General features: G+C 39.0%; 2 protein-coding genes across 4 annotated transcripts in view; one reads left to right on the top strand and one right to left on the bottom strand.

The window, feature by feature from the left end:
* Positions 1-27512, bottom strand: part of LOC134822809 (chitooligosaccharidolytic beta-N-acetylglucosaminidase-like) — a gene marked incomplete in the record, with an annotated part of 941725 nt that overhangs the window by 671060 nt on the left and 243153 nt on the right.
* Positions 18677-27512, top strand: part of LOC134823565 (MAP/microtubule affinity-regulating kinase 3-like) — a 55034-nt gene continuing 46198 nt past the window's right edge. For all 3 annotated transcript variants that reach the window (XM_063835090.1, XM_063835091.1, XM_063835092.1), the window contains exons 1-2: positions 18677-18867; positions 19580-19708. In XM_063835090.1, coding sequence (XP_063691160.1) covers positions 18733-18867; positions 19580-19708 — 264 coding nt within the window. In that variant the 5' untranslated portion in view covers positions 18677-18732. The remainder of the gene's footprint in view (positions 18868-19579; positions 19709-27512) is intronic.

Here is a 27512-nt window from a genome sequence, read left to right on the forward strand (position 1 = left end):
CTAGGAAGGACCAAAACATCCTTGACGTGATCCTCTCCAACAATATCGATTTAATCCACGGTTTATCAGTGTCAAAGACGGAGAAATCAGACCACGTCATAGTGACACGCACCTCCCTCCCTCCCTCCCTCCCTCCCTCCCTCCCTCCCTCCCTCCCTCCCTCCCTCCCTCCCTCACGCAACCTTACTTTAATGGTATTTGGAGATATATCTCTAGGATAATCTTGGTTTAAGCTTTTCGATGTGTAAAACATAGATTCGGATGTAGGAACCAAGGCTCCTATTTGTTCTTTTAGAGCTCCACATTTGGAAATTATAAATTTGAGTGTATCAGTGTAGTTGTTTGGCGTCAGCTAGACTGGCATAAGTGGTCCACACCCGACTAACAGCCAGCCCTCTGATTGGTCAGCGTGACTGCTATTCGATAGCTTATTGGCCAGATTGCGTGTCACGTGGTACCCTAGAAACGTGTGTTCAAGTTAATTTGCAGTAGAAATTCAACTGGGATGTTCGGTTTATCATTCTTTGTTACTCCCTGTTGGCATTCTTTAGCGCTAAATGACATCAAGACCTAAAAACCTTAGGTTCTTAACTCGACTCAGGATTGTTGTATCATGTTATTGCTTAATTGATTTTCTGATCAATTACCTGGCTTTTCAACTGGTTGCCGGGGTAATTTCATTGGATCCTCCTGCCCGGACAGTAATAATGTCATGTTGCAGGTTTGTTACAATTAATGATAAAGTCAATTTTGTTTTGAGCCTACCGTGATCTTCATTACATCTGCTACATTGATACCCAGTGTTATAACAGGTAGTAGATAAGCTTACTGATTGTTCTACTATAGTAACTTACTTACTACTTGATTAGGTCTCCTCAATCATTCGAGTGGCCTGCACCAATGAACTCCCGTTTGTGACGTATCATCTCCCTCCAAAGTTTGCGGTCACTACTCACTAGCCATCTCGCTCGCTCCTTCTAGGTCTATGTCAGTGTTTCCTGTAAACGCTGCAGCATCTTCCAGCAAACATTTCCTCCAGTTCTTTCTTGGACGGCCCCTAGATCTTCTCCCATGGACAGGGGTCCAGTTAAGCAGGTACTTAGGAAGCCTAGTGTCTGGCATTCTGGTGACATGGCCAAACCAACGCAGGCGGTTTGCTCCTATGTACGTCTCTACTGGATTTATCTTTGCACGCTCCAGCACTTCAGTGTTTCTAACCCGATCGAGCCATCTTATCCTAAGTATTCTCCTCAAGCAACGCTGATGGAACACCTCAAAGCGATGTAGCTGCTTTTTGGTTGTGTTCCAAACCTCACTACCATATAACAATATTGTCAAAACCGCTGCCTTATAAATCCTGATCTTTGTATAAGACTGGATGTTGCGGTTTTTCCATATATTACCTAGTTGATTGAAGGCTCCGGAAGCTTTCTGAATCCTAGCTGACAGCTCACGGTCGATAGTACCGTCGCTGGAAATAATTGTACCTAAGTACGTAAAGTCACTAACTTGCTGCACTGGCGTGTCTTCAACAGTGATGTTCACTGTGGCTTCTTTCGTGTATGGCCGTCGAGAGGTTGCTTTACCAATGACCATAGCCTCAGTCTTTTTACCATTGATTCTAAGACCTCCCTGGGCACCATACATACACAAAAGGTCAGTTGTTTCTTGAAGACCTTCCTCGCTGTTATCCAGTACAGCCATGTCATCTGCATAATCTGTATCTAACACAGTGATATCATCAACAAGCGGACTGATAGATCTTTGAAGAACCGCTCCGTGGGACACCACTTTGTTGCTTTCTGTTCTTTCAGCAGCCACATTGAGGCAGACATTAAAAAGTGGGGGACCCTGAATGTCTCCTTGGCCACTGCCTGAACTTACTTCAAACCATTCTGATAGTTCACCATTGTGTCTAACAGCACTAACAGTTCCATTAAAGAATGCCTGTATTATTCGAATGTATTTACATGGCAGGCCATAATGACTGAAAGCTTTCCAAATATAATTCCTGTCGATGGAATCAAAAGCTGCCTTGAAGTCCACAAAATTTACATACAGGGGGAGATTATATTCAATGCAGTTATGTATAATAGTGCGGAGTGAATAAATCTGATCAATGCATGATCTGTTCTTTCTAAACCCACACTGATTGTCTCGTAGCAAACTTTCTAAACCGTCACTCATGCGTTGTAATATGATGATTTGATACAGTTTAGATGCTGTAGATCGTAGAGTGATCCCCCTATTATTGGAGCAATGAGAGGTATCACCCTTCTTTGGTACAATTATCACGATGCCTTTTAACCAGTCGTCAGGCACTGCTTCTGAATTCCAAACTTTAGAGAACAATTTCTCCATCCTATCCACAAGACCACTTGCCCCATACTTTAACTGCTCATTAGAGATTTCGTCGATCCCAGCACTTTTATGGTTCTTCAATTTTTTGAGACAGTTTAAAATCTCAAGTCTAGTGGGGGGACCATCACCATCACCAAGATAAGGAAAGCATGGAACCACTTCAAGATGGTCCAGGTCAGACAGATAGTAACTAGTGACTAGTAACTAATAACTAGTAACTAGTACCTAATAATAATAATAATAATAATAGGATTATGGCCACATGGCCATCTCGACAAAACTTGAAACCCAACTGCACTCTACGCTATTGCAGTTCGCACAATATTATCAAAAAGAAAAATGTTCCTATCCGGAACATTTAACGATTAATTATTTTTAGGACGTTAACATGTAGTTCTGAATTTAACAATCAAGAAACATTGATTCCTCGGTATTTAGCAATCAATGGGTTATTAGACATGAAATGTGCATATGAATCATGCTCACATGTATTTATTTTTGACATCAAGGTTTCGCTGAGATCCCAGAAGTGACCCTTTGACGATGCTCCACTCGCTATCAGTTCATTTTTATAACATTGAAGTCGAGCTTTGAATGCGTCTACTGAACTGGCTTCTTTAACCGAACTTGGTACTTTGTTCCAGTAATTGGCAACACGGTTACTGAGGACCTGATTTCCTCTTTTATCTTTTAGGATCTTGGTACCGCTACGTGATATCCTGAAAAGATCTTGTCCATAGTCCACTTTACCCGTCGTTATTTTAAAGGTTTCAATAAGATCACCCCTCATACGGCGCTCCAGTAGTGTTGTTAACTGGAGGATTCTCAGTCTCTCATCGTATGGTAGGATACCAATCCCGTCGATTATTCGTGTAAATTCTCTCTGAACGTCTTCTATCTTCTTAATAGTCCTCCAGTTTCCGTGCTCTGCTGGTAGATTCCACACTTGCACAGCGTATTCGATGTGAGGTCGAACTAGAGTTCTGTAGACATTTAGCATAACAAATTTGTTACGGCAGATCAAACTTCGTTTGATCCAGCCTATAACAGACTTTGCTTTTTTCACGGACTTATCTATATGATCACTCCAGTCCAGGTTTCTGGTAGTTAGAACTCCAAGATCCTTTTCTGCCTTCACTTGGGGGAGGCGTTCCCCATTCATGAAGTACTCGTGCATTGGATTGTTACGCCCAATATGTAGTACCTTACACTTGCCATCCTTCACATTGAATCTTAGGAGCCATTCCTTCTCCCACGCATTGAGTTTCAGTATATCATCTTGTGCAACACTGTGCTTAGCTGTGCTCGTTACTAGCTTAAGATCGTCCGCAAAGAGTGATACGAAGCTCTCAATTCCATCAGGGAGATCATTTATGAAGAGCAGGAAGAGCAGGGGGCCCAGCACGGTTCCTTGAGGGACCCCAGATGTTACAGCAAACACTCTAGAAAATGATGATCCAACCCTGACGCGAAATGTTCTTCCTGTTAGAAAGTCTTCCACGACTGCAAGGGTGTTGCCAGATATTCCAAAGGATTGTAATTTTCTCAGCAATCGTTTGTGTGGTACAGAATCGAAAGCCTTCTGAAAATCGAGATACAGTATATCAGCTGACCCGTCCTTCTCTAGTATCTCACTGACAATGTCCATACATTCCAGTAGGTTCGAGACGCAGGATCTTTTTGGTAGGAAACCGTGTTGTTCATTCACAATCATGGGGGATACGTGAGCTAGAATATGGTTCCTTAAAAACCTCTCAAAGATCTTGGAAAGAACGCACGTTAGGCTAATAGGGCGATAATTGCTGGCTTGGGATTTATCCCCCTTTTTATGCAATGCAGTGACATTTGCCTGCTTCCAGATTTCGGGAATCTTTCCCTCGTTGTAGCATTTTTGGAACAGTGCTGTGACTGAATCAGCAAACTGTTTGTTTTCGGCTAGTGTTTTCAAAAGCTTGGGGTGTATATCATCAGGTCCAACGGACTTCCAGATGTTAACTTTACGAAGTTGATCTTGAACTTCACTTGTATTGAATTTCAGGTCAGGAATCGTCTCCTTTGCGCTGTCTCCGGGTAGTGGGTCAGGTATTGAGGCCTGATCCTCCTTTACTAATGACTTTTTAGTTTAATTGGAATCAGTTACTGGTTACTTTTTCTATGAATCTACTCTTGGACTAAAGTTAAACTTAATAAAGTGATTCAGCGGCACATGAAGAAGGTTCGAGAAGAGAAAAGAAATTCCTGGAACGTTGCCAGAAGTCCCCCCATGGTACGGAGTCCTCCCACCCGGAGGCTTCCCTGTAATAATGTCATGTTGCAGGTTTGTTACAATCGATCGTAACTAATATAATAATATTCTATTAACTTATGTTAAACTTAATATCATAACTTAAAATAATTATTGTTCCGGACGGTAGTGATATTGCGGGGTGTAACAAGTTTACAGTTATAACCTCACTTTATTAATAATTGTTTGGTGTAATAATTTTTTTGTTAAACTAATGATTGTTTGGTGTATTTCTCTAACCAACATAATGGTCAGGTATGTACGGAGACCTCCCTGCTAGCTCCAGCTCCTACGAGGACCTAATCCTTCTGATAGAGAAACTGAGAGAACTCCTCTGTCCTGGTCTTCCGCTGGACAAGACCAGTTTGTACGAGCTGGAGCTCTTGTAACATCCCTGGGTGGAAAGTTGGTACGCTAGTCCAGACCATGGAACATCAACGTCCTGCTGTTATTCAAAGCACTGATGTGGCTGGACGGAAATCCAGCCTCTAAAATTAGACTTGTTCTTCCCGGTATGTGGTGTTTGTGGGAAGAGTGCCGTTAATAAAAAATAATCTTCTTTTCTTGTAGCTTATATAATATCCTAATCTTGAACCCGTCTCTGATCCTGATCTAATACTGCAGTAATTATAGTGAGTAAGATAGAAGTAGTTAATACACCTCTCCAAAAACGGTTGACAGGTCGAGTCGTGGCTAAGTAATGAACGAATGAGAGCTCATTTTTGTCACGTGACAGCACTACTATAAAATATCCCTTATTATATATTCTCTACTCTGTAATCACCCTCCCCCCTCAGATATTCAAGAAGAGGAAGGAGAGAAGGAGGAACCACACAAAGGAATGTACAACGTGGCAGGAGGAGACCTCATCACCCAAATCTACGCCGCCTCCGGGCAACTACTGGACCTCACCTACCGGGCTGGCCGGCTCTATCATACCTCACCTACCGGGCTAAAACACGGGTCCTCATAGTGATATGACTTTGATTTCGAATAGACTGATATTTATTGACATTTTTGGTTAGGTTCATGGTTAGGACATTGGACAGTTGTTATTTTTTACTTAGTTTGGTAATGTTATAATAATCTTGATGTCAACTGTTTTATATTGTAAATATTCTGTTATTCTAACAGCACCGTTATAAAGTGTTTTAATCCTTCAAACATATGTAGCTGATAGTGATATAATAACATATTGTAAAATTATTGAAATGTGACGTGCTCTGGTATATAATATATCGACTATTATAATGGTAGAATCTAGGTAGAATCTAGGTACGGTAGATAAGAATCTGGTACAATGTAGAATTTTTATCTATTTAACAGTTGGAGGCACGTTTGTCGTTTAAGAGGCAAATCGATCTCAATTTCAATTGCCCTTTCATAAATATCATCGTTGATAAACAGAGCTACAAATCTAAACAATTGTGAGATTTATCCTTGGCCGTGTAACAACTTCAAATTGTGGTATCTTTTCGCGATGCAAAACTGAAAACAAACCTTAAATCAAAATGAAATTGAATCAAACAAACCTTAAATGAAATTGAATCAAAACTTGCAGGAATAATGTTATTGCAATGTTATTGATAATTCGTGAATTCGTGCAACCTTATATAGTGCCTATAATTCAATTAGCTAATTACAGGCCATGCGTTTCATAAACATGGCCCATTTCGGTCACAAGTCGGAGCTTAGATTGAGTTTATTGCACGCGCGGTGGACAAATTGTGTAAAAACAACTATGGTGTCACAAATAATGCGCGCTATAGAGGTGACCAATGAAATCACGGCATTAAAAACACGTGATAGCGCGCTGGCGAGTGAATTAGTAAAATCCCGCTAGATTGGCGGAATGCGCTACTGTGCAGTGTGCCGCGCCGAGCTGCGATGAATTGACATCGTCAATTAAAATCGTATTATGCAGCGGCCCGGCCTGCCAAATATTATGGTTTTAATTTTCAATGATCTCTTGTATATCATATTCGTTACGCGCGTTGCGTTACCAATACAAGTAACAAGGAAATCCTGAAATAATAACTTTTAAATACTACTATAATGTGCCATGCAGCTAATTTTAATTTGACCTTGCTTGCTAGATTTACCATTTACTGCTCGCTTCTCTCGCCTAATAGCTTGAAAAGAGCGCCGCGCACAGGGATTGGCTTGCCTGTTCACAATATGCTATGCCAGGTATGTAATTTTCAATCCAGTTATATCATGTTTATCATTTCCGATAATGTGCCAACAAAATTATGTTTCGACAATATTTTTTGTTATATTTATTTTTGTCCTATTTTGGACCAGAAAAATTGTTTTGCAATTTTAATCTAGGTTACTTGTTTTATGGTTTATTCTGTAATCTGCAAGATCTCTAGACCACTTTTAATATATTTTATGGTTAAAAATACGTCCAGAGAAGTGTTTTAGGGATCCTAGTATATTGAGCAGAAAATTTCAGCATGGCTTTTTACTAAAACCCAATATCAAATAACGGAGTAGTTCGCTGTTTATTAGTCTCATGATTGAAATACTGATATATCTGGATATTATCCGGTTGGAAGAGACAAGGACAAGTGAAACAAGGAAGTTAGGAGTAATAAGGGCAAATTTTCGGCGTCAACGCCATCTTCAGGCTAAAATTGTTATAAATGTTAGTATATAATAAATGCTTCTATACTAGTTAAAATGCTAAATTAAAATTACACACACTGAATACAGGTTACATCAAATGGTATTGTACATTACATTGAAAATAGTGATGTACACACGTTTTACACTCAGAGTGTAAAACGTGTGTAATCATATCGTTCACCAAAACCCCTGTATTCAGTGTGTGTAATTTTAATTTAGCATTTTAACTAGTATAGAAGCATTTATTATATACTAACATTTATAACAATTTTAGCCTGAAGATGGCGTGAACGATATGATTACCCTGGGGCAAAAGCTGCTAAGCCCATATCAGAAGACCTGCCTGAAGTTCTTGCTGAACTTGCCTCAAGGATAAAGAAGCTTTGCCCTGAAACAGTTATTAATCAATGCCTGATCAACCGGTACAATGATGAGAGCAGTTTTCTCCCTAAACACTCGGATAACGAGAACTCGCTTGTGCATGATAGTTCGATTTTCACTGTATCGTTAGGAAGCCAGTGTTCAGTTAAGTTCTCAATGAAAGGATCAGAAAGTGGGGAAGTCATTGAGACAATAGAGGGACGCAGTCTATATATCATGAGCAAGCAGTCTCAGTTCCTCTGGGACCACAGAATAGATAAGAGCAGTGAAAGGAGGGACGTGAGATTCAGTATAACGTTCCGCTACGTGAGCAGCAGTAGCAATGCAACATTGATTATTGGTGACTCAAATACCCGGTTCCTCCGATTTGGTGCTGGAAAAGGGACATTCGGTCACAAACTGCCTGGAAAAAGACTTGAATGCTTCACAATAGATCAGTTTGACCCTGCCCTTTGTGTAGGATATAAGAATGTTGTAGTACACTGTGGTGTAAATAATATTAAGAGGGGAGGGGGTGATGTTAAACACTGGGCTAATGAGCTGACGAAGAATCTCACGAATATTTGTGAAATTTGTCCTTACTCTAAAGTTATAGTTTCACCAATCCTACCAACTAGGTCCTCCTGGCTAAATGAGAGAGCCATGGAGTTTAACAGTATATTGTTTGGGTACTGTAATACCAACGCTAGAATAGGAAATTTAGATTTTGATAGTTTTGTCGATGAGGAGGGTCTACTGAACAAACAGTTTTGTAGGTACAAGAAGCCGGATGACCCAATCCATCTGGGGTCAAGCGGTATCTTCAAACTCTCCCGGGCAATTGCCCATAAGATTCTAGGTAGCCCCGTTGATGGGAGGTTGTTCAGTGATGTTACCAAGGCCCAAAATAGATTTTCCCCACGTTCTCGTAGATCTGTAATCCAGTCATGGTAGTCAAACTGATGTGCGAAATCTGCTGCTGTTGCGATAGACCTGTGCGTGCTGGACATCCATTTTTGATTTGTCAGATGTGTGACAAAATAATGCACAAAAAATGTAAAACTGATGATAACATAACCAAATTTCGAGATGCAACATACTGCAAAATATGCACTGATGCCAATGATATTGTACGGTACAACCCTTTCTACCAAGCTCCACACTTTGCAAACAATGGCCTCATTGATGATGAGCCAGTTAATTATATTGAATCTATCTACAATAGCTCAAAGATTCTTGAAAATTGCAAAACATTCTCCATAACTGAGTTGAATGCTACCGTCCTACCTAAAAATTCAGCTAAATATTTGTCCAAATTATTCCTAAATATTGATGGAAATGCATCAAACTTTGACAACTTTGCAGTTGAGCTGTCTTGTATCGACCACAAATTCTCTGTTATCGGTCTTGCAGAAACAAATACTAATCCCGAAAATGGAACTCTGTATCAGCTTAACGAATACTCCTCCTGTTACCAATCACGTTATTTTTGTCAAAAGAAAAACCAGTTCAAGAGTAAAGGATCAGGAGTGTGTCTTTACCTGCACAACTCCTTTAACTTTAACAAAATCCCTGGCTTATCTCTCTGTAATGAACACATAGAATCACTGTTCGTATCCATCACTAGCTTGCAAGACCCAACTGTTGTAGGGGTTATATACCGTCCCCCAAACGCATCACTCGAACTGTTCAACGAAGCATATGAATGTATTCTCTCAAAACTGAATGGCAAAAAAGTATATATTCTTGGTGATTTCAATATAAACATGTTGAAGGACCCATCTCCATCAGAGGACAAATTCCAAGAAATAATATTCAACAACGGCTTCATACCAACCATATCAGTACCAACTCACCAAATGCCTGGCTGTTCCAGGACCTGTATTGACAATATCCATACCAATGTAGTAGATCAAACCCTTATTTCTGGTGTGATATCTGACAAGATCTCCCACCATCACCCTATATTCACTCTTATTGAACTTTCCCCTGACTCTGTGCCAACACCTGATTCATCAGACAAAATTACTATACACTACGACTACAGTAATGCTAACTTAGAAAAGCTCTGTCTTGAAATAGAAAACGATGTAGATAGGTTCCACCACAGCTGTAACACATTTGATTCCTTCATGCAGTTATTTCAAGAAAAGATAGATTTGTCTTGCAAACTTCTAACTCCTAGAACCACTAAACGTAACAGCATAACCAACCCTTGGATTACCCAGGGCCTAATTAATTCCATCGATAAGAAAGCTAGGTTGTATTTCGAATGGAAGAAGACTTGTACATTAAAACTACCTGACGGTGACCCAAACAAGCACATCTACTACAAGGAATTCGACAAGTTTCTCAAAAGGTCAATAAATATGGCAAAGGCTATGTGCTATACTCAAAAATTCGAGAAGTACAGCATGAATTCGAAAAAGACTTGGGAAGTTATAAATGAACTCCGTGGTAAAAATTTGTCTAGATGTAAGGACGATTTTGTCATAGATGGTCAGAGAGTTACTTGCAGACGAATAATTGCTAACAAATTTTGTGAATATTTTACATCTCTTGCAAGTAATCTCAATAAAAATGTACTGTCAAACAATAGTATTTCTCTGGAACCAGTAGAATCATTTGCTCAGTTCATGTCTAATTCAGTATCTGACTCCATATACCTAGAAGAAACTAATGAAGACGAGATTGTCGAGGTCATCAGAGATTTTCAAAATGGCAAGGCGAGTGACATACCTATAATCGTTGTAAAAAAATCGGCAAAGCTCATTGCTGGTACCTTGGCCAGGCTTTACAACACATGTATACAAAGTGGTACATTCCCAAGTATATTTAAAACTGGTAAAGTTATTCCTATTTACAAGAAAGACAATAAGGAATGCATTGAAAATTATCGGCCTGTATCAATATTACCTTTATTTGGAAAAATCTTTGAGAAGATCATTTACAAACGCCTTTATAATTTCTTCACATCTAAAGGTGTACTAACAGACTCACAGTTTGGATTTAGAAAAGGCCATTCTACCACTCATGCTCTACACAAATCTATAGACTCCGTTACAAAGTCTCTGGCTAGCAATAAACATGTATTGGGCATATTCATTGACTTGAGCAAAGCCTTTGACACCCTTGATCACAATATTCTTCTAAGCAAGTTAAATTCCTACGGTATTAGGGGTTCAGCACTTACCTTACTTAAAAGCTATTTGACTAACAGAAAGCAGTATGTTATGTATAACGATGTACCATCAGTAACAATGGACGTGAAATTTGGAGTACCACAAGGGTCAATTCTTGGGCCACTACTCTTCCTACTGTATATGAACGATATAGTAAACTGTTTTTCAGACAGTGAGGTGAAATTTGTACTTTATGCTGATGACACTAATATCTTCATATCAGGACCATCTAGAGAAGCAACATATAAAAAAGCCAACTTAGTACTTAAACATGTCTCGATTTACATGAAATGTAATCTACTTCATATCAACATGTCCAAATGCTGCTACATACATTTTAAACCTGCCTCTGAATATGATGACACCTGTGCGCGGACTAGACCATTTGCTAACCTGCTAGATGAATCTAGATCAATATTCATCGATGGTAAGGTTATCACTAAAGTCAAGGATACCAAATTCTTAGGTGTTGTTATAGATAGTAAGCTAAACTGGACTGCCCACATGCACTACATCCGTAAAAAACTGAGGTCCATGACTGGTGCAATCTGTAGAATCCGGCACTCTATACCTGCTGAACTATACTTGAAAATATATAATGCTCTTTTTGAATCACATCTCAGTTATGGTATAAGTGTTTGGGGTGTTGTCATCAAGGAACGGTCCAATGACAGTCTTTTTATCACTCAGAAGCACTGTATAAGGATCCTTTTTGGTGATCTCGACTCATATCTAGATAAACAATCAACATGTGCAAGAACTAGACCATATGGTATGCAAAGATTAGGCCATAAACATTTTGAAAAGGAGCATACAAAACCCATTTTTAATAGACTAAAAATTCTTACAGTTCAAAACTTGTTCAAGTACCATTGCATTTCAGAATTCTCTAAGATTATCAAGTACCACTGCCCATACTCCCTTTATGAGGCCATCAACATTTCAAACCGTACAACGAGTTTAACGGTTATTCTTCTTAATAAATCAAATACTTTTTTGTTCACTGCAGCCAAGCTTTGGAACACTGTTCATAAAAAAATTCTAACCTCAAGCAATTGCCTAGAAACTTCCATTAACTTGATAAAATTGAGAACCAAGGCACTATTATTACAAGTACAGGCTGCTGATTTAAAAGATACTTGGAATCCAAACAATTTTAAATTGCAGTAATCTATTCTTATCGCAGCAGCACACACTTAACACACTTAATATTACTATCATGATTGTATTGTAGACTGAAAAGCTCTCAGATCAATTTTGGGCGTTTTTAACCACTTGTTGTAATGTTTTTAATTATTTAATATCTTAACTTAACTAAATTTTTATTCAGATCGAATTAACAAATAATATTTGATAATTTATTTGATAGTTTAGTCTGATATTGATATTGACTATATTGATATTGTTATTATTGAATGAAGTTAACTCCAGACGTACATAATATTACTTCTTTTAACAAAGGGACTTGGAGTATAAACGACCAAGTTAGCATACATTTTCAACCAACCAAGAATTCTGGAGGCAAAGGTGGGTGCGTAAACTTTATGGTCTGTACTCTCCGATCCTGTATCACCCAGGATTCTTTTCGACGTTTTTGGTAAAAGGTATATACCTTCTAGTCAATCTCTTGCTACTCCAAGTCCCCCAAGATTTCTAAACTAAAGTTCGTCCTAGTTATATTATATTATATAAAATATATTTTTTGTTTGCTGTAACTGATACTAAATAAAATTGTTGTTTTCCTGAAATTGTTGTTTTCCTAAATTTGACTCGATTCAATTACTAGAGTAGCAGAGAGGAGTTGAGTGTGCACTTCGATGTCCACAATTTCTGACCACACAGGGTCCTTCATTAGGTCGTTCTAAACCAAAATCATCTAGGTACCCAATTTGTGTCGCTAGTCCTAGTGCTACAGGGCATATTTTCTAAAATTGCCCTCAGTCGCGAATGGGGATTTTTGTATTGTGGCCCCTGAAGGTCGTCGAGGCTTTATTTTTAGCTTAAAATGACCGCAATGGGCATGTTTATATACAACTTATGAATCAATATATGGTCTAAAATTGTTTGTTTCCGAGATATCTGCAAAAAACTAATTTTGAGCTCAGGCTTAGGCACAAATTTCAATAATTTGTATCTCAGCTTCTGAAGGTCTTAGAGACTCAAAGTTTAGCTTAGAATGACCGCAATGCACATGTTTATATTGACACTATAAAGGTCATAAAGGCCCAAAATGCTTACTTTTGGGAAAAATCCTGAAAAACTGATTTTTACTGGGGCGAGTGAAAAAAATCTACTCTAGAAGCTAATTGAAATCGAGTATGCAGTTTGGTATCTACAACTTTTCTAGAAACCAGGTCCTTTGTAAGGTCATTCTGGATCAGAATTGATAAGGTACACAATTTCTATCAGTAGTTCCAACCCTAGGGGGGAAATTTATAAATTACCCTCAGGCGCAAATATATGACTTTTGTATCTCGGCTTCTGAACGTTGTAGGGGCCTCTCTTTTAGCTCACACTAACTGCAAAGGCCACATTTACATACAAGCTATAAAGCAACAGAGGGTTTATAGTGCTAAGTTTTGGAGATATTCATTAAAAACTGTTTTAACTTTCGTGCATCCTGAAATAGTAACATCAAACATGTACTTAATTTTGGTATCCCGGGCTAAAAAAGTCTTACAGACACTTTACTTGCAGCACAGCATACTGTTCAGCATGAACACATTCAGATAATATTTATGAAGCAACACAATTCAGTTTCAGATGCTCCTTCCAGCTATCTTTTATTATCCCCAAATTTATACATCTGACCATCTCTCTTGTTGCTTCCATCTCGTTAAAGCTAAGGCTCGACCGGGACCGCTTTTTTGGCCGAGACTGGGACTGGGAAATAGTGCCGGGACCGGGATTAAGACCGGGACCGGGATTAGGGATCGGGATTAAGCCGGGATCCCGGTCTTAGCATAAGTTGGGCTCTCTCCACTCTCCACTGTCTCCAGTACTGTTTGGCTATTATAGCTAATCAACTCCAATCCAACCTCATGTAGTAGAATCTACTTCTAGTTTCCTTCAATTCTGCTACTTCCACTCTAGCTCTTTGTAGCAATCTCTGAATGCTACTTCCTGCTCTATCTAGCGTCCACCAACACCCACTAATTGTTGTTGAGCTACCACTAGCACCTGCAAATTCTAGCCCTATCCAGCACACTCACCCTACCTTATGCTATATCCAGCTATCCAGATAGCACAAGCACCCTCAAATTCTAGCTGGAGCCTGGAGGTAACCTTAATTAGATAAAAACAGATAGAATTTGAGAGTGCTCAACCAACTGAATAAGGATGGATGTAGCCCGAAGTAGCTAGAAGAAGCTAAAATTTGTGGGTACCGTTTGCTAGTGTTAGCTGGATAGAGCAGAAAGTAGTCTGAGGTTGCTGGAATTAGTGCTAGAGTTTGCAGGTGCTGGTGATAGCTGAACAGAGTAGGAGTAAGTCTGAGGTTGCTGGATAGGGCTAGAATTTGCATTCAGAATTTGCTAGAAATAGCAGGTTTCCTCTTCCTCAATGAGCTGGAAATAGTGAATGCAGCTGAGTCAGCCGGAAAGAGCCAGAATAAATTGTTGCTGGTGGTGCTATAAAAGTAAAAAGGCAAGAGGTAGCTTAAGTTAAGTTTGCTAGAAAGAGCAGAAGTTGGAGGGGCCAGGCGTCCTTGCAGTAGTAGCTAAATAGATGTAGCCGAAGTAGGTGAAAAGAGTTGGAATTGGTGGTTTCTGTCCAATATCCTTACATGAAGGCTACACATGCTCGACAAGGAAGCCGACCCTACTTATTTGTCAGGCTGACCCACCTGATAACCATAATACAAGATCAACCAAAATTTTTAACATGATTACTCCAAAAATTAGAATGGATGACTTTACCATGAGTGTGATGTGTTTGCGGGGAAAGCTTAAACGTGCACTATTAAATAATCAACACAGCCACGCCCCGCTTGATTGGACAATCAAAGATTTTGACTGCAACAATATTGTCTTCGAAAGATCACTACTTGCTGGTCACACACATGTCAGCGAAATTCCCCTAGTCTAGTGTTTTCCAAGTCTTGTTCTGTGAGAAAAGTATGTGTGAGAAAGTCTTTAATAAAATAAAATGAATGTATATTTTTGAATTTTTAACATTTAATTTGATAATGCAGTATAAAGAAATTTTTAATTAGCACTGTATAGTTTAAGATATTTATATTAGCTTATTATAACCATTGATACAACGAACATAATTTTTCAACAGCTCTCCAATATCCATCTTAAAGTTGCATCTTATATCCTCAAACTACACAATTTAAACTTAGGCATATATATAGTGTAGACTTTCTGTCACAACAAGACTGTAACCCATAGTAACAAACACAAACAGAACCCCTAACGTCTGCTAACAATTTTCTTCTTATCCTCATATGAGCCCTGTCTCTAAAAACTCAACTGAACTAGCGTTTTGGTGTGTGCAAAAGCTTTCAGGCACGCACATTCCCTGCCCCGTTAGTTGCCTGTCCCTTCAAAATCAAACTAACAGTCAAGGACAAAAAGTCATACACCAAATGAGCATTATATTTTTATAAATTGTTTTACATCTCTTTACTCTGTAAAATGTGCTAAAAATTAAATTTCTTGTTTCATTGAAAAATTTCTTGTTTCATTGACTGATGGAACCTGTATAGAGCAGGAGGTAGCATTCAGAGGTTGCTAGAAAGAGCTACAATTATTATAGTACGTGTTGGTGGTAGCTGGGTAGAATAGGCGTGGCATAGAGGTAGCAGAATTAAAGATAGCTAAAAGTAGATTCTACTTCATGAGATGGGATTGAAGTTGATTAGCCATAATAGTCAAACAGTACTGGAGAGAGCCCAACTTGTGGTAGCTATAACGAGATAATTAGATGTTCATGTATAAATTTGGGGATTGAGGTAGTTCGAAGTAACCAGAGAGATGGTTAGACGTATACATTTGGGGATAATATAAGATAGCTGGATATGGAAGGAGCTTCTGAAACTGAATTGTGTTGCTTCATAAATATTATCTGAATGTGTTCATGCTGAACAGTATGCTGTGCTGCAAGTAAAGTGTCTGTAAGACTTTTTTAGCCCGGGATACCAAAATTAAGTACATGTTTGATGTTACTATTTCAGGATGCACGAAAGTTAAAACAGTTTTTAATGAATATCTCCAAAACTTAGCACTATAAACCCTTTGTTGCTTTATAGCTTGTATGTAAATGTGGCCTTTGCAGTTAGTGTGAGCTAAAAGAGAGGCCCCTACAACGTTCAGAAGCCGAGATACAAAAGTCATATATTTGCGCCTGAGGGTAAATTATAAATTTCCCCCCTAGGGTTGGAACTACTGATACAAATTGTGTACCTTATCAATTCTGATCCAGAATGACCTTACAAAGGACCTGGTTTCTAGAAAAGTTGTAGACACCAAACTGCATACTCGATTTCAATTAGCTTCTAGAGTAGATTTTTTTCACTCGCCCCAGTAAAAATCAGTTTTTCAGGATTTTTCCCAAAAGTAAGCATTTTGGGCCTTTATGACCTTTATAGTGTCAATATAAACATGTGCATTGCGGTCATTCTAAGCTAAACTTTGAGTCTCTAAGACCTTCAGAAGCTGAGATACAAATTATTGAAATTTGTGCCTAAGCCTGAGCTCAAAATTAGTTTTTTGCAGATATCTCGGAAACAAACAATTTTAGACCATATATTGATTCATAAGTTGTATATAAACATGCCCATTGCGGTCATTTTAAGCTAAAAATAAAGCCTCGACGACCTTCAGGGGCCACAATACAAAAATCCCCATTCGCGACTGAGGGCAATTTAGAAAATATGCCCTATAGCACTAGGACTAGCGACACAAATTGGGTACCTAGATGATTTTGGTTTAGAACGACCTAATGAAGGACCCTGTGTGGTCAGAAATTGTGGACATCGAAGTGCACACTCAACTCCTCTCTGCTACTAGAGTAAATGATCATTCGAAAAAATATAATAATTATAATGAATCCATGCAGTTACACGATAAATTATGACTCCGTATAATTATGGGCAAACATGCACACTTGTCAGTGAAAATGTTCTCATCGTTAAAATTACCAAGTACAAACCTATCTGTATGACTGCACATAATTAATTTTTTTTAAACGATCTTAAAACAATAGCAATAAATATTTGGGTTAAAATTCTGGACCATTGTTAGCCCCAAGCGTTTTGGTCCCTCATTCCTTCCACTCAGCATTGCCTATACTACTGTAAAGTAGAAATTTTTCTAAGACAATAGAGAAACTGACCTCGTCTCACTAAATTCCCCTAAATTCAACCACTTGCCATAATAAAAATACTAACAACCAAATAAAGTTTTTAAAATAAAAAGAATATTTCCTCAAGTTTACTTCTAGTTAACTAATTCGTGGTTTAAGCTCTTATTTTATTTATGATTAAAGGAATGTAAAATAAAACTTATTGTTTTATTGAAAACTTGTTGTTTCATTGAACAGAACAAATTCCTCGTAAGCCCAGCGCAGAAGTGGCTAAGCTTTATATTCGCTGACTCGGATGCAGATGGTTCCACCTTTGGTGAGAGTTTGGAGCTAAGACCATTTACAAGTACTAAAGTTTGAACACTGAGGGACCCTCAGTGAGAGTCACAGTTGCTGATCACTCCTGCTTCAAAGGCTGTAAAGGATATGTCATAGCCATTGGTGTCAGATGTCAGTGTTCCGACTTGAGTACCGAGGAAAGAACTTTCTGTTGTTTACACCAATGTCTACCTGCTACTAGCATCCAACCCTCACCTGCATTTTTTCTCGGGTTCAGCTGGAGATGTTTATCCACAAGGCGAATAATTTCTTCCTTAAGTAGCTGACAAGACCGTTTTGGACACTAGTCAGAAGGTATATTTTGCTTCGGTTCAATTGACAAGTTGTCCATGTTAGAAACTGACAAAAAATATAAAATGTGCAAATGAACCTTCATCTGAAAAAATGAACATTTTTATAACAAGCCCATATGTTTGTACACTGACTTTTGGCTCCTGTAGATATTTAGATCTATTTTTCATCTATCCGGATTGGATAAAAAATGACTGAGCCATGAGCCAAAAACCAGATGCCCACACACCAACCAGTGGCGTAACGAAAGGCCCTGCTGACCCCGCTGTGCAGGGGGGCGCCGTCTTAGGGGGTCGCCAAATCGTTGTTTGAATATGGGACAATTTCGAAAACTTAACTAAAGTACTAGCAAAACTGCGCGTTTTGCTCTAGATACACACTTTTTTAGAGATTTTACCGGCGTATTCTTTAAAATCACCTAATTTGTTCAATTTTAGGGAGGGGCACCAAAAGGGGAGGGGGCGCTTTTTTCGGCAGGGGGGCACCAACAGGCAACGTTACGCCACTGACACCAACCCCAGCCCATATATATTGATAAAATATTCAAGTTAACGAGGCAAACCATATTGCTGCATAAAAACAGGTATTAGAACACTCCAGTTTGATTCAGTTCCCCAGGCAACATCAAATTTATACTCAAATGATTCGTTTTATAATAGTGTAGTACGTATAAAAACACTATAACATTATGTATGATGTTTTATGTAACTGTGTAAGGTATTCGTTCAAATCTGATATATTTTACTCCAACACCAATATCAAAAAATCTATTAGATTCGCATAATAAATCATTTCATTGTATGTGATTAATTTATTTATGAATATTTGATTAAATCTTATCAATTGAAAAATTACAATATAATTTTATTGCATCTTATTAATATTTAATTGGTTATTACTAATGTCATTTGATAATATCAATTTGCAGACTGAAAATGAATCGAGTTTATTCTGTTTAGAGAGCACTATGCTATTATGTCAAAAGAGCGACAGTATGAAGGTGTTAAGACTCTAAAGTGTATCGGTCGTTATGCTCTGTGCAACAAAACCCTTGGTAAAGGGAACTTTGCCAGGGTTGAGCTGGCTGCTCACACCCTCATCAGTAACAAGGTAATCATTTAATTACTAAATTATTTTACTTGGTTCTTACTTTTGAGCTTTACCATTTATTTCAATGTTCCTGTATGCATACAATGTACACCTATTTAGAACTGGCACGATCTTGTACAAGAGTCGATGTTCTCCATTTTTTCAAAAAGCTCCACCCCTGCTTTGCTCCACAACTTCTTAAAATAAATCACTGGTAAATGGTAATGGCCCTGACGTGGTATTATATTCGCCCATTAACTAGAGTTAGAGGAATGTGATATTAACTTAATCATAAAATTTTACTTTTAAATTTACTTACTTACTTTACTAAACTCTTAAGCTTTATTTGAAACACTGTCAGTCGTGTTGGAAATGAAACCCTACAGTCTTAATGGGCGTTGCTAATTTTCCCCTGAACATTGCAGGAAACTATGGTAATGTTCAATAATTATTAAATAAAATTTAAAATTGGCTCCACACTCACTGCATTGTAGGGAGTTGTTCTAATAAAAACAGCACCAACTCTTAACATGATGATAGTAACTCAGTATTCAATATTCGTTGACCAGAGTTATTATATCAGTTGGGTCCTGGGAATACAGTGGTAAATTTTGTCCGTTAACACATTCTTTGGCCCTTTGAGTTTTGAGGCAGTTAATTTAACCGGCAAGTGATTCAATACTTGTTGCTGCAAATTTTATTTACTGACATGTTCTCATCCTTCTCGCTATAGGTTGCAGTAAAGATAATCGACATGAACAACATAAAAGATGACTACGTGCGGCGGAACTTGTTCCGGGAAGCAAGGCTCCTCCGCAGACTTTCTCATCCTAACATTATCAAACTATTTGAGACCATCAAGGTACGTGTTGTACGTGTCTAAGAAGTAGGTATGTGTCGATATATTTATTATATATATGGTTTATTTAAATACAGATATCAAGAGAGGTCTCATTAAAATACCTTTCAAATATTCATCATAATTTTATCTGATTTGTACATATTATGTGCGGTAGCATGTGACGAATATATTTTAAAACGTTAACACTATTTTAACAGTATTAGCTGTATATCTTAAAATCTTATTAAAAGCTGCGCCTAAGCACTGTATATAACATTGTATATTATATATGATATTTATGGGTGTGCGTGTGTGTGTGCGTGTGTGTTTGTGCCAACTGAGCGAGAAAGCAATTAATCTGAATATAGTGTTATACCTTATGTATGTTGTGTAGCTTGATTAAGATCTCCCCAGGGGTCTTGTAATCAAGCAGATATAGAGAGAGGGAGAGAGGGAGAGAGGGAGAGAGGGAGAGAGGGAGAGAGGGAGAGAGGGAGAGAGGGAGAGAGGGAGAGAGGGAGAGAGGGAGAGAGGGAGAGAGGGAGAGAGGGAGAGAGGGAGAGAGGGAGAGAGGGAGAGAGGGAGAGAGGGAGAGAGGGAGAGAGGGAGAGAGGGAGAGAGGGAGAGAGGGAGAGAGGGAGAGAGGGAGAGAGGGAGAGAGGGAGAGAGGGAGAGAGGGAGAGAGGGAGAGAGGGAGAGAGGGAGAGAGGGAGAGAGGGAGAGAGGGAGAGAGGGAGAGAGGGAGAGAGGGAGAGAGGGAGAGAGGGAGAGAGGGAGAGAGGGAGAGAGGGAGAGAGGGAGAGAGGGAGAGAGGGAGAGAGGGAGAGAGGGAGAGAGGGAGAGAGGGAGAGAGGGAGATTATATTATATTATAACGAATGTCTTACTTATTGCTTACCAATCAATACCTTTGCTACATGAGTGGTGTAATGTCCCGGTTACTTTTGCGGTTTGCTTGCTTAGTACACTTGGAGAGTTAAGCAACTGTTCGTTAGAAGGGAAATAATTGAAACCTCGTTTCATGCAAGAAAATGTAAAAAGTTGCCTTTTTAAATGGATTGGTCTAGTCAGCCAGAATTGAACTCTTGTAACTTTAAAGACAGTAATCATACCTAATACGGTATTCACCATGATAACTACTCCATTCTTTATGTTAAATTGTTGGAACAATGGCAGATTCTCAACCCCATATAAGAACTTGATGATGACACTATGATATCGTACAAGTTACTTGATGATAGAAGTCTGTTCTTCTTAAATAACGTGCTCGTAAATGTTCTTACAGTTTTGCGCGTTTAACAATGTTCAAGTTCTCACGCTGTCCTCATTATGCCGAATGAAGTTAAATTAACACGTTGTTAATACATTATAAAATGCAATATATTTATTACCGTTGGTATGAAAAATTAGTATCTTCTGAACACTACCAGGTTAAGTAAATGAATTGTAATATCCAGTGCAGTATTCCAGCGCTAGAACCTCCTTCTCATACATTACTTCCGTACACACTGTTTGGGGTGAAACCGTTCAACTTCATTAAGCGTTTTAAGCGTTTTAAACGTGTTCAAATGTTGAAGTGGAAGGTTAGCCCATAGTAAGGCTTCAAAAATGAGAGGTGTGAGTATTTACAGTGCACTGTCTAGATGGTGTCTCCACAAGCCTCCACACCTAATATGTGCCTCTGCTCCACGACAGCGCGGAATCGTAATCCAAGACGCAGGTTAAGCAGCCATAATACCGGCCCTAATACTGACTCCTGATGGGGGTATTATGGTAATTATACCGACTATAATATTCCCAATTTCACTAGTCCATCTCTACTGGTTACTGGTTACAGTTGCTAAGAGACGGGGACTACTGACAGTATCTACATTGTGACAGTGTCTAGTGGGCGTTGGATTGACGGATCTGTTAAACACTCAGTTGTATTCAACACAATGTGTTGTGCAGTGAGCAAGTGTGTGCCACTAGCAGTGAGCAAGTGTGTGCCACAAGCGAGTATGTCTTAAACCACTATCACACCTCCACCATCAAACTATCCCACTTCAGCTCCAACAACAGCCACGTTCACTTTTTTAGATGGATCCTAGAGCTTATTTTACTGGTTACTGGTTACTGGTTACTGGTTACTGGTTACTGGTTACTGGTTACTGGTTACTGGTTACTGGTTACTGGTTACTGGTTACTGGTTACTGGTTACTGGTTACTGGTTACTGGTTACTGGTTACTGGTTACTGGTTACTTGTGATCACACAATGTTAATGATTGAAATGTAACTAATTATAATACTCCTGATGGAAGTCCCACCATGTAATGGCCTTGTTACAACACATTACTAATTTCTTAGGACACACATTATACACCACATGGCAGTGATAAAGGTTACATGTGGCAATCAATGATAATACAAAATTATCATATTTTACATATGTAATGTATGTACCCACAAACGGTACAATAGTCTCATAACAAACACTGTTATCGGAGAGATTTGTTTAACATGGCATGGCCCGTATTATTATTATAGTTTCTACTAATTGTTAATAACTTGTTAGGATACTCTCCTCAAGAAACAGGCCCTCTTTCAGAAGCCTCGGCTAGGTAGTCACGTGGCAGGGTACAGCACTGACAGGGTCACCCAATATGAATAGCTGTTAACAACTGAACTGTTTAAAATGGCTTGTACGTCTTCGCGTTGCAGATAATATCTGGCACGTACGCTGGTTTATAGGGCGGGTTTAAAGATCTCCATTCTGGTGGAGAGGTGAACCGTATTTTCTGACACGTGACCAGCACACGTGACCAGTATTTACCAATAAAACTCCTCGAATAACCGTCACTTCTCAAAACAGAATTCACCTCCAGCTCTCCACTAATATTCAGTTATAATATTATATATGTAGGGACAGAAGTTATTATATTATATGAGTATTATTGAGACAGAAGTTTCGAGTAATAATGGCAGCGTCTGATAGTGATGCTTTAATTATGGCACAATGTTCGACATCAAACAAGTACTCAAATTATTAGCTATTATAATATAGTAATTATTAGAAGTAATTATAAGTTATATAAGAGTGTTGAAAGTATTATTTAAGTGTATTCAGTAATCAGTACTTTACTAATACTTACGACACTTTAATCGCCACACTGCTGTGATGGAGGGAGTTTTGTTAATTTAAGATTATCATCTGTATTTTTTTCTGAGAGACGTTCATTTATGTTCAATTAATTATGATTTGAATAATCCTAAAAAAACTTACATAAACTTATTATCATGTAATGCTCACAACAACATGTCAATATCTAAATTATTGTGAGCCTTGTTAAACAACAAACTTGCTGGCTGCGAGCCAACACAGGTAGTTGACAGTAACACAGTCTATTGTTGAACTAAAAATGTAAACATTGAAAATACACCATTTCCTGGTATTTGGCAGACGATCCCCGCCAGCTATACACTATACACACATATAATAGCATCTAGATCTTATTCACTCTAATTTTAGACCGGTCTTATGTTTACTGTATCTGCAGACGGTCCTGCTTTTATTTAAACCAACTATTTACCAATTATATATTTAACAATTAATGCAGTTAACTGCTCGATTAGTGGAAATAACACAGTGAATATACCAAGATGTGACTTCTGGTCGCCAGTCGACTGTGGAGGGTTGGGTTAGGGTGGTGGAGGGTTGGGTTAGGGTGGTGGAGGGTTGGGTTAGGGTGGTGGAGGGTTGGGTTAGGGTGGTGGAAGGTTGGGTTAGGGTGGTGGAAGGTTGGGTTAGGGTGGTGGAGGGTTGGGTTAGGGTGGTGGAGGGTTGGGTTAGGGTGGTGGAAGGTTGGGTTAGGGTGGTGGAGGGTTGGGTTAGGGTGGTGGAGGGTTGGGTTAGGGTGGTGGAAGGTTGGGTTAGGGTGGTGGAGGGTTGGGTTAGGGTGGTGGAGGGTTGGGTTAGGGTGGTGGAGGTTGGGTTAGGGTGGTGGAAGGTTGGGTTAGGGTGGTGGAAGGTTGGGTTAGGGTGGTGGAAGGTTGGGTTAGGGTGGTGGAGGGTTGGGTTAGGACTTAGGATGGTGGAGGGTTGGGTTAGGACTTAGGATGGTGGAGGGTTGGGTTAGGGTGGTGGAGGGTTGGGTTAGTGTGGTGGAGGGTTGGGTTAGGGTGGTGGAGGGTTGGGTTAGGGTGGTGGAGGGTTGGGTTAGGATGGTGGAGGGTTGGGTTAGGGTGGTGGAGGGTTGGGTTAGGGTGGTGGAGGTTGGGTTAGGGTGGTGGAGGTTGGGTTAGGGTGGTGGAGGGTTGGGTTAGGGTGGTGGAGGGTTGGGTTAGGGTGGTGGAGGGTTGGGTTAGGACTTAGGATGGTGGAGGGTTGGGTTAGGACTTAGGATGGTGGAGGGTTGGGTTAGGGTGGTGGAGGGTTGGGTTAGGGTGGTGGAGGTTGGGTGAGGGTGGTGGAGGTTGGGTTAGGGTGGTGGAGAGTTGGGTTAGGGTGGTGGAGGGTTGGGTTAGGATGGTGGAGGGTTAGGTTAGGATGGTGGAGGGTTGGGTTAGGATGGTGGAGGGTTGGGTTAGGGTGGTGGAGGGTTGGGTTAGGGTGGTGGAGGGTTGGGTTAGGTTGGTGATGGTGGCCTGAATACAGGCTGTATTGGACCAGCCTTCTTGACTCGCCCAGTTAATATCTGTGGTACAAGCTGTTACTCAGTTTACTGTGTGCTTACAATAAACCCGTCACAAAGAATTGATCTGGGTTATGATCTATATAATACACGGATAGAATTGTACTATTATTTATTATTGATGACCTAAGGACCCAATTACCAATTTGATATTTCTTCATTTCCGTCTTAAATATCGTCTAATCATTATTTGATTGTAGAAAAATGATAAAAATGTTTAAGTTGAAAACTTAACTACATAACAATTTCAATTGGTATGCCCTTGATTATGGTGTACAACAAGACGTACGGACAGTCGAGTCGTAGATTTTATTGCAACAGCTGATCTTCTAATAAGCAGTAATTAAGTAATCATGCCATTCAATAGTAATTCGATATTAACGGAAATTGAGTTTACGACCGCCGCGCTGGTAAGATTAATTTTAATCATCATGGATAATTTATATCGACAAAAATGCTTCACTATGATTTATTGATCGAAGTATAATAATATGCTTATCATTTCTTATAAAAACAAGTATTAAAAAAGAAAAATGTCGCCTTATTTATTTCGCAGCTTAATAACAGTAAGAATTACTGTTACTATATATTATCAACCATTGTGGCAAGCTTAATTGTACGATCTGCTGAACATTTAAAATTTCAGCCCCAGTTTGGTTTAGTAAAATGTCTTTAAAACGTCTTCAGAGATCCATCACTAATTCTACAATTTTCCACAGCTCTGCAGTATAACTGCATAATAATAATTATCATAATGTTTTCTATGAACGTTTTTAAAACTCATTGTTTGTATATAATATACTGCTATACAGTGGACGTCCATTGACAGAGCATTTGACCGATCACAATAGCTTGTCGAGGTGGTTTGAAAACGACATGCTTGCTGCTGATACTTGCTGTCCTTCCATTGGTGGGGACCGGTCACGTGACTCTCAATCCTGCTTGCTGATTGGCTGGCCGTTGTTTGAAATATCATATTTGCTTGATTAGACCGTAACATGAGAGGTCAGGACATGTATTATTATGTACGCCCTCACTGGAGCGCAGTCATGGTGGGATCTGTTGCGGAAATCATTCATTAATCAGTGTCTCAATGTCCGGCTCTCCGGCAGCTACACTCCCCGTGGTAAAATGTCACACTTTGTTACGCTAATTGTAACACTTTCTGTTATACTCCCTGTGACACTGTCCACAAGCAGCTCAATATGTTAAGTTTAGAGTCTGGATAGTATACAGTGTATACAGACGGTATTAGATCAGAGGAGAGTTGCTTGCATGACAAGATAAGGGCAGGACCATGTAATATAGGATAGTCTCAGAGAAGTGTTCTGCTACATACTACTATATATAGTATATATTATATACTATTATATATATATACTATTATATATACTACTATATTGAGTATATATACTACTATATACTATATAGTATTATATATACTATTATATATACTACTATATAGTATAAACTACTGTTATATCCTTATATCATGAAGTTCTCTACTACTCAAAGTAAACTGTTTAACACTATGGTTTTGGTTGGTTTATAGAGCTACACGCCACATATGTCCAGGTTCATTATAATATATAATGTAGGACTTCTAGGCAATGTGCTTGGTTGTGGGACACACTCAACTAGGGAAGTTGAGAGGCCTCAAATCAAGTCTCATTAAAGAGATATCAACAGAGTGTGAGCCACTGCCAGACTAACCTGTGATTAGAGTTTGCCAGGCTCTATGAGTGTGGCAGAGAGTGTCTTCTTTGTCCTATCCTTTGTTCGTGATGCTGATAACAGACTCTTGTTGTAGGTGGTGGTGACAAAAACTCATTTGCATGATTGGGTCTAGAGATGGGTCGATTGTGAACTGTGAAGTGTGCTATAAATAAGTGATAAAGATGCCACCAGTGGCAAAAGTAAGGGTAACATGATAGATGTGGTTAAATAATTAAACGTACTGCTCAGTACCGTAATTATAAAACCATTATCTGAGAACTTGTCTCAACATAGAAGATCTAAATGACATGAGGTCTAAACTGGGTCGATTGAAAAGTGAGCTACAGATTAGCGGCTGGGAAAAACAAAGGGATAGAGATTAGTGATTAACTATGCACTATGCAGGTAATCAGTACCTAGGTGCTGAGTGAACGTTTGGCAGACCGTAAAATCCGAAAGAAAAACTGTTAATGATTTAAACATCCTAGAATTAAGTGCCACAACCATGAGGTTATAAAGTCAAGAGGGTCTAAAATGGATCTAATTGTATAATGTGCTACCGAGAAAAGTACTTAGCAAAGTACCATGAGGTAATTAAGCTACTAGGGGATAAATGGTGATCGTGAGATAATAATTAAAAACCATGCCTCATGATAGACGATAAAGTGAGTATATGAATGGAAAGAGGTACAGAAATAGCTCCGGTAATTATAGATGGGAACAAATAAGATGATTATGTACGGAGCTGAAATATAGAGGATAGAGGAGAGAATAAATTGCTAAGACATTAAATGGGCAGATTGAAGTTTGAACTATTAAAAGAAACCGTGTCTTCACAAAGAGGGTCTAAATAACGACTTCTAAGTGTTGGGGCTAATGAAAGGATGCTGCAAAATAATATCAGAGAATATATATAACTTAAGAAAGAAAGAAGTAAAGGGGATAAAATGGATGCTGTAAACAAGCGAAGTGGTCATAAATGACGGGCAATATGGCCGGTATCCAGAAAGTAGAATAAATATAAGCTCTGGTGTTTTAAAACGTTGAGCATGAACCTGAGAACTAAATTGGAATGTTGTGATGCAGGGTATGGATGTGGTGCTGGTTGTGGTGAGTGTTCAAGAGTTGTCCAGCCACGAAGTATGGGCTAAAATACACAAACATGTAAACATACACAATGCAAAGGAATTGGTAGCCGCCACACCTGACCAAGCAAGTGAACGAGTAGAAGTCAGGTGCAGTAAGGCAACAACTAGTGAAGTATTTGGAATTTGAGTCCAATGTTAGGCAGGATATTGGACAAGGAACCAGCATCTAGTGATCTTCTGAGGAGAAGTCCGAGTGAAGATAAATTTAACAGTGTTTTTATACAATGTTTTTATACTGCACCGTTGTTGTGCTGTACTTTGTATGGTTAGGTTTCATATACTGAGCAAAAC

The sequence above is a fragment of the Bolinopsis microptera genome, chromosome 11 (genome assembly GCF_026151205.1).
Source record: "Bolinopsis microptera isolate Bmic1 chromosome 11, MBARI_Bmic_1.0, whole genome shotgun sequence".
NCBI lineage: Eukaryota > Metazoa > Ctenophora > Tentaculata > Lobata > Bolinopsidae > Bolinopsis > Bolinopsis microptera.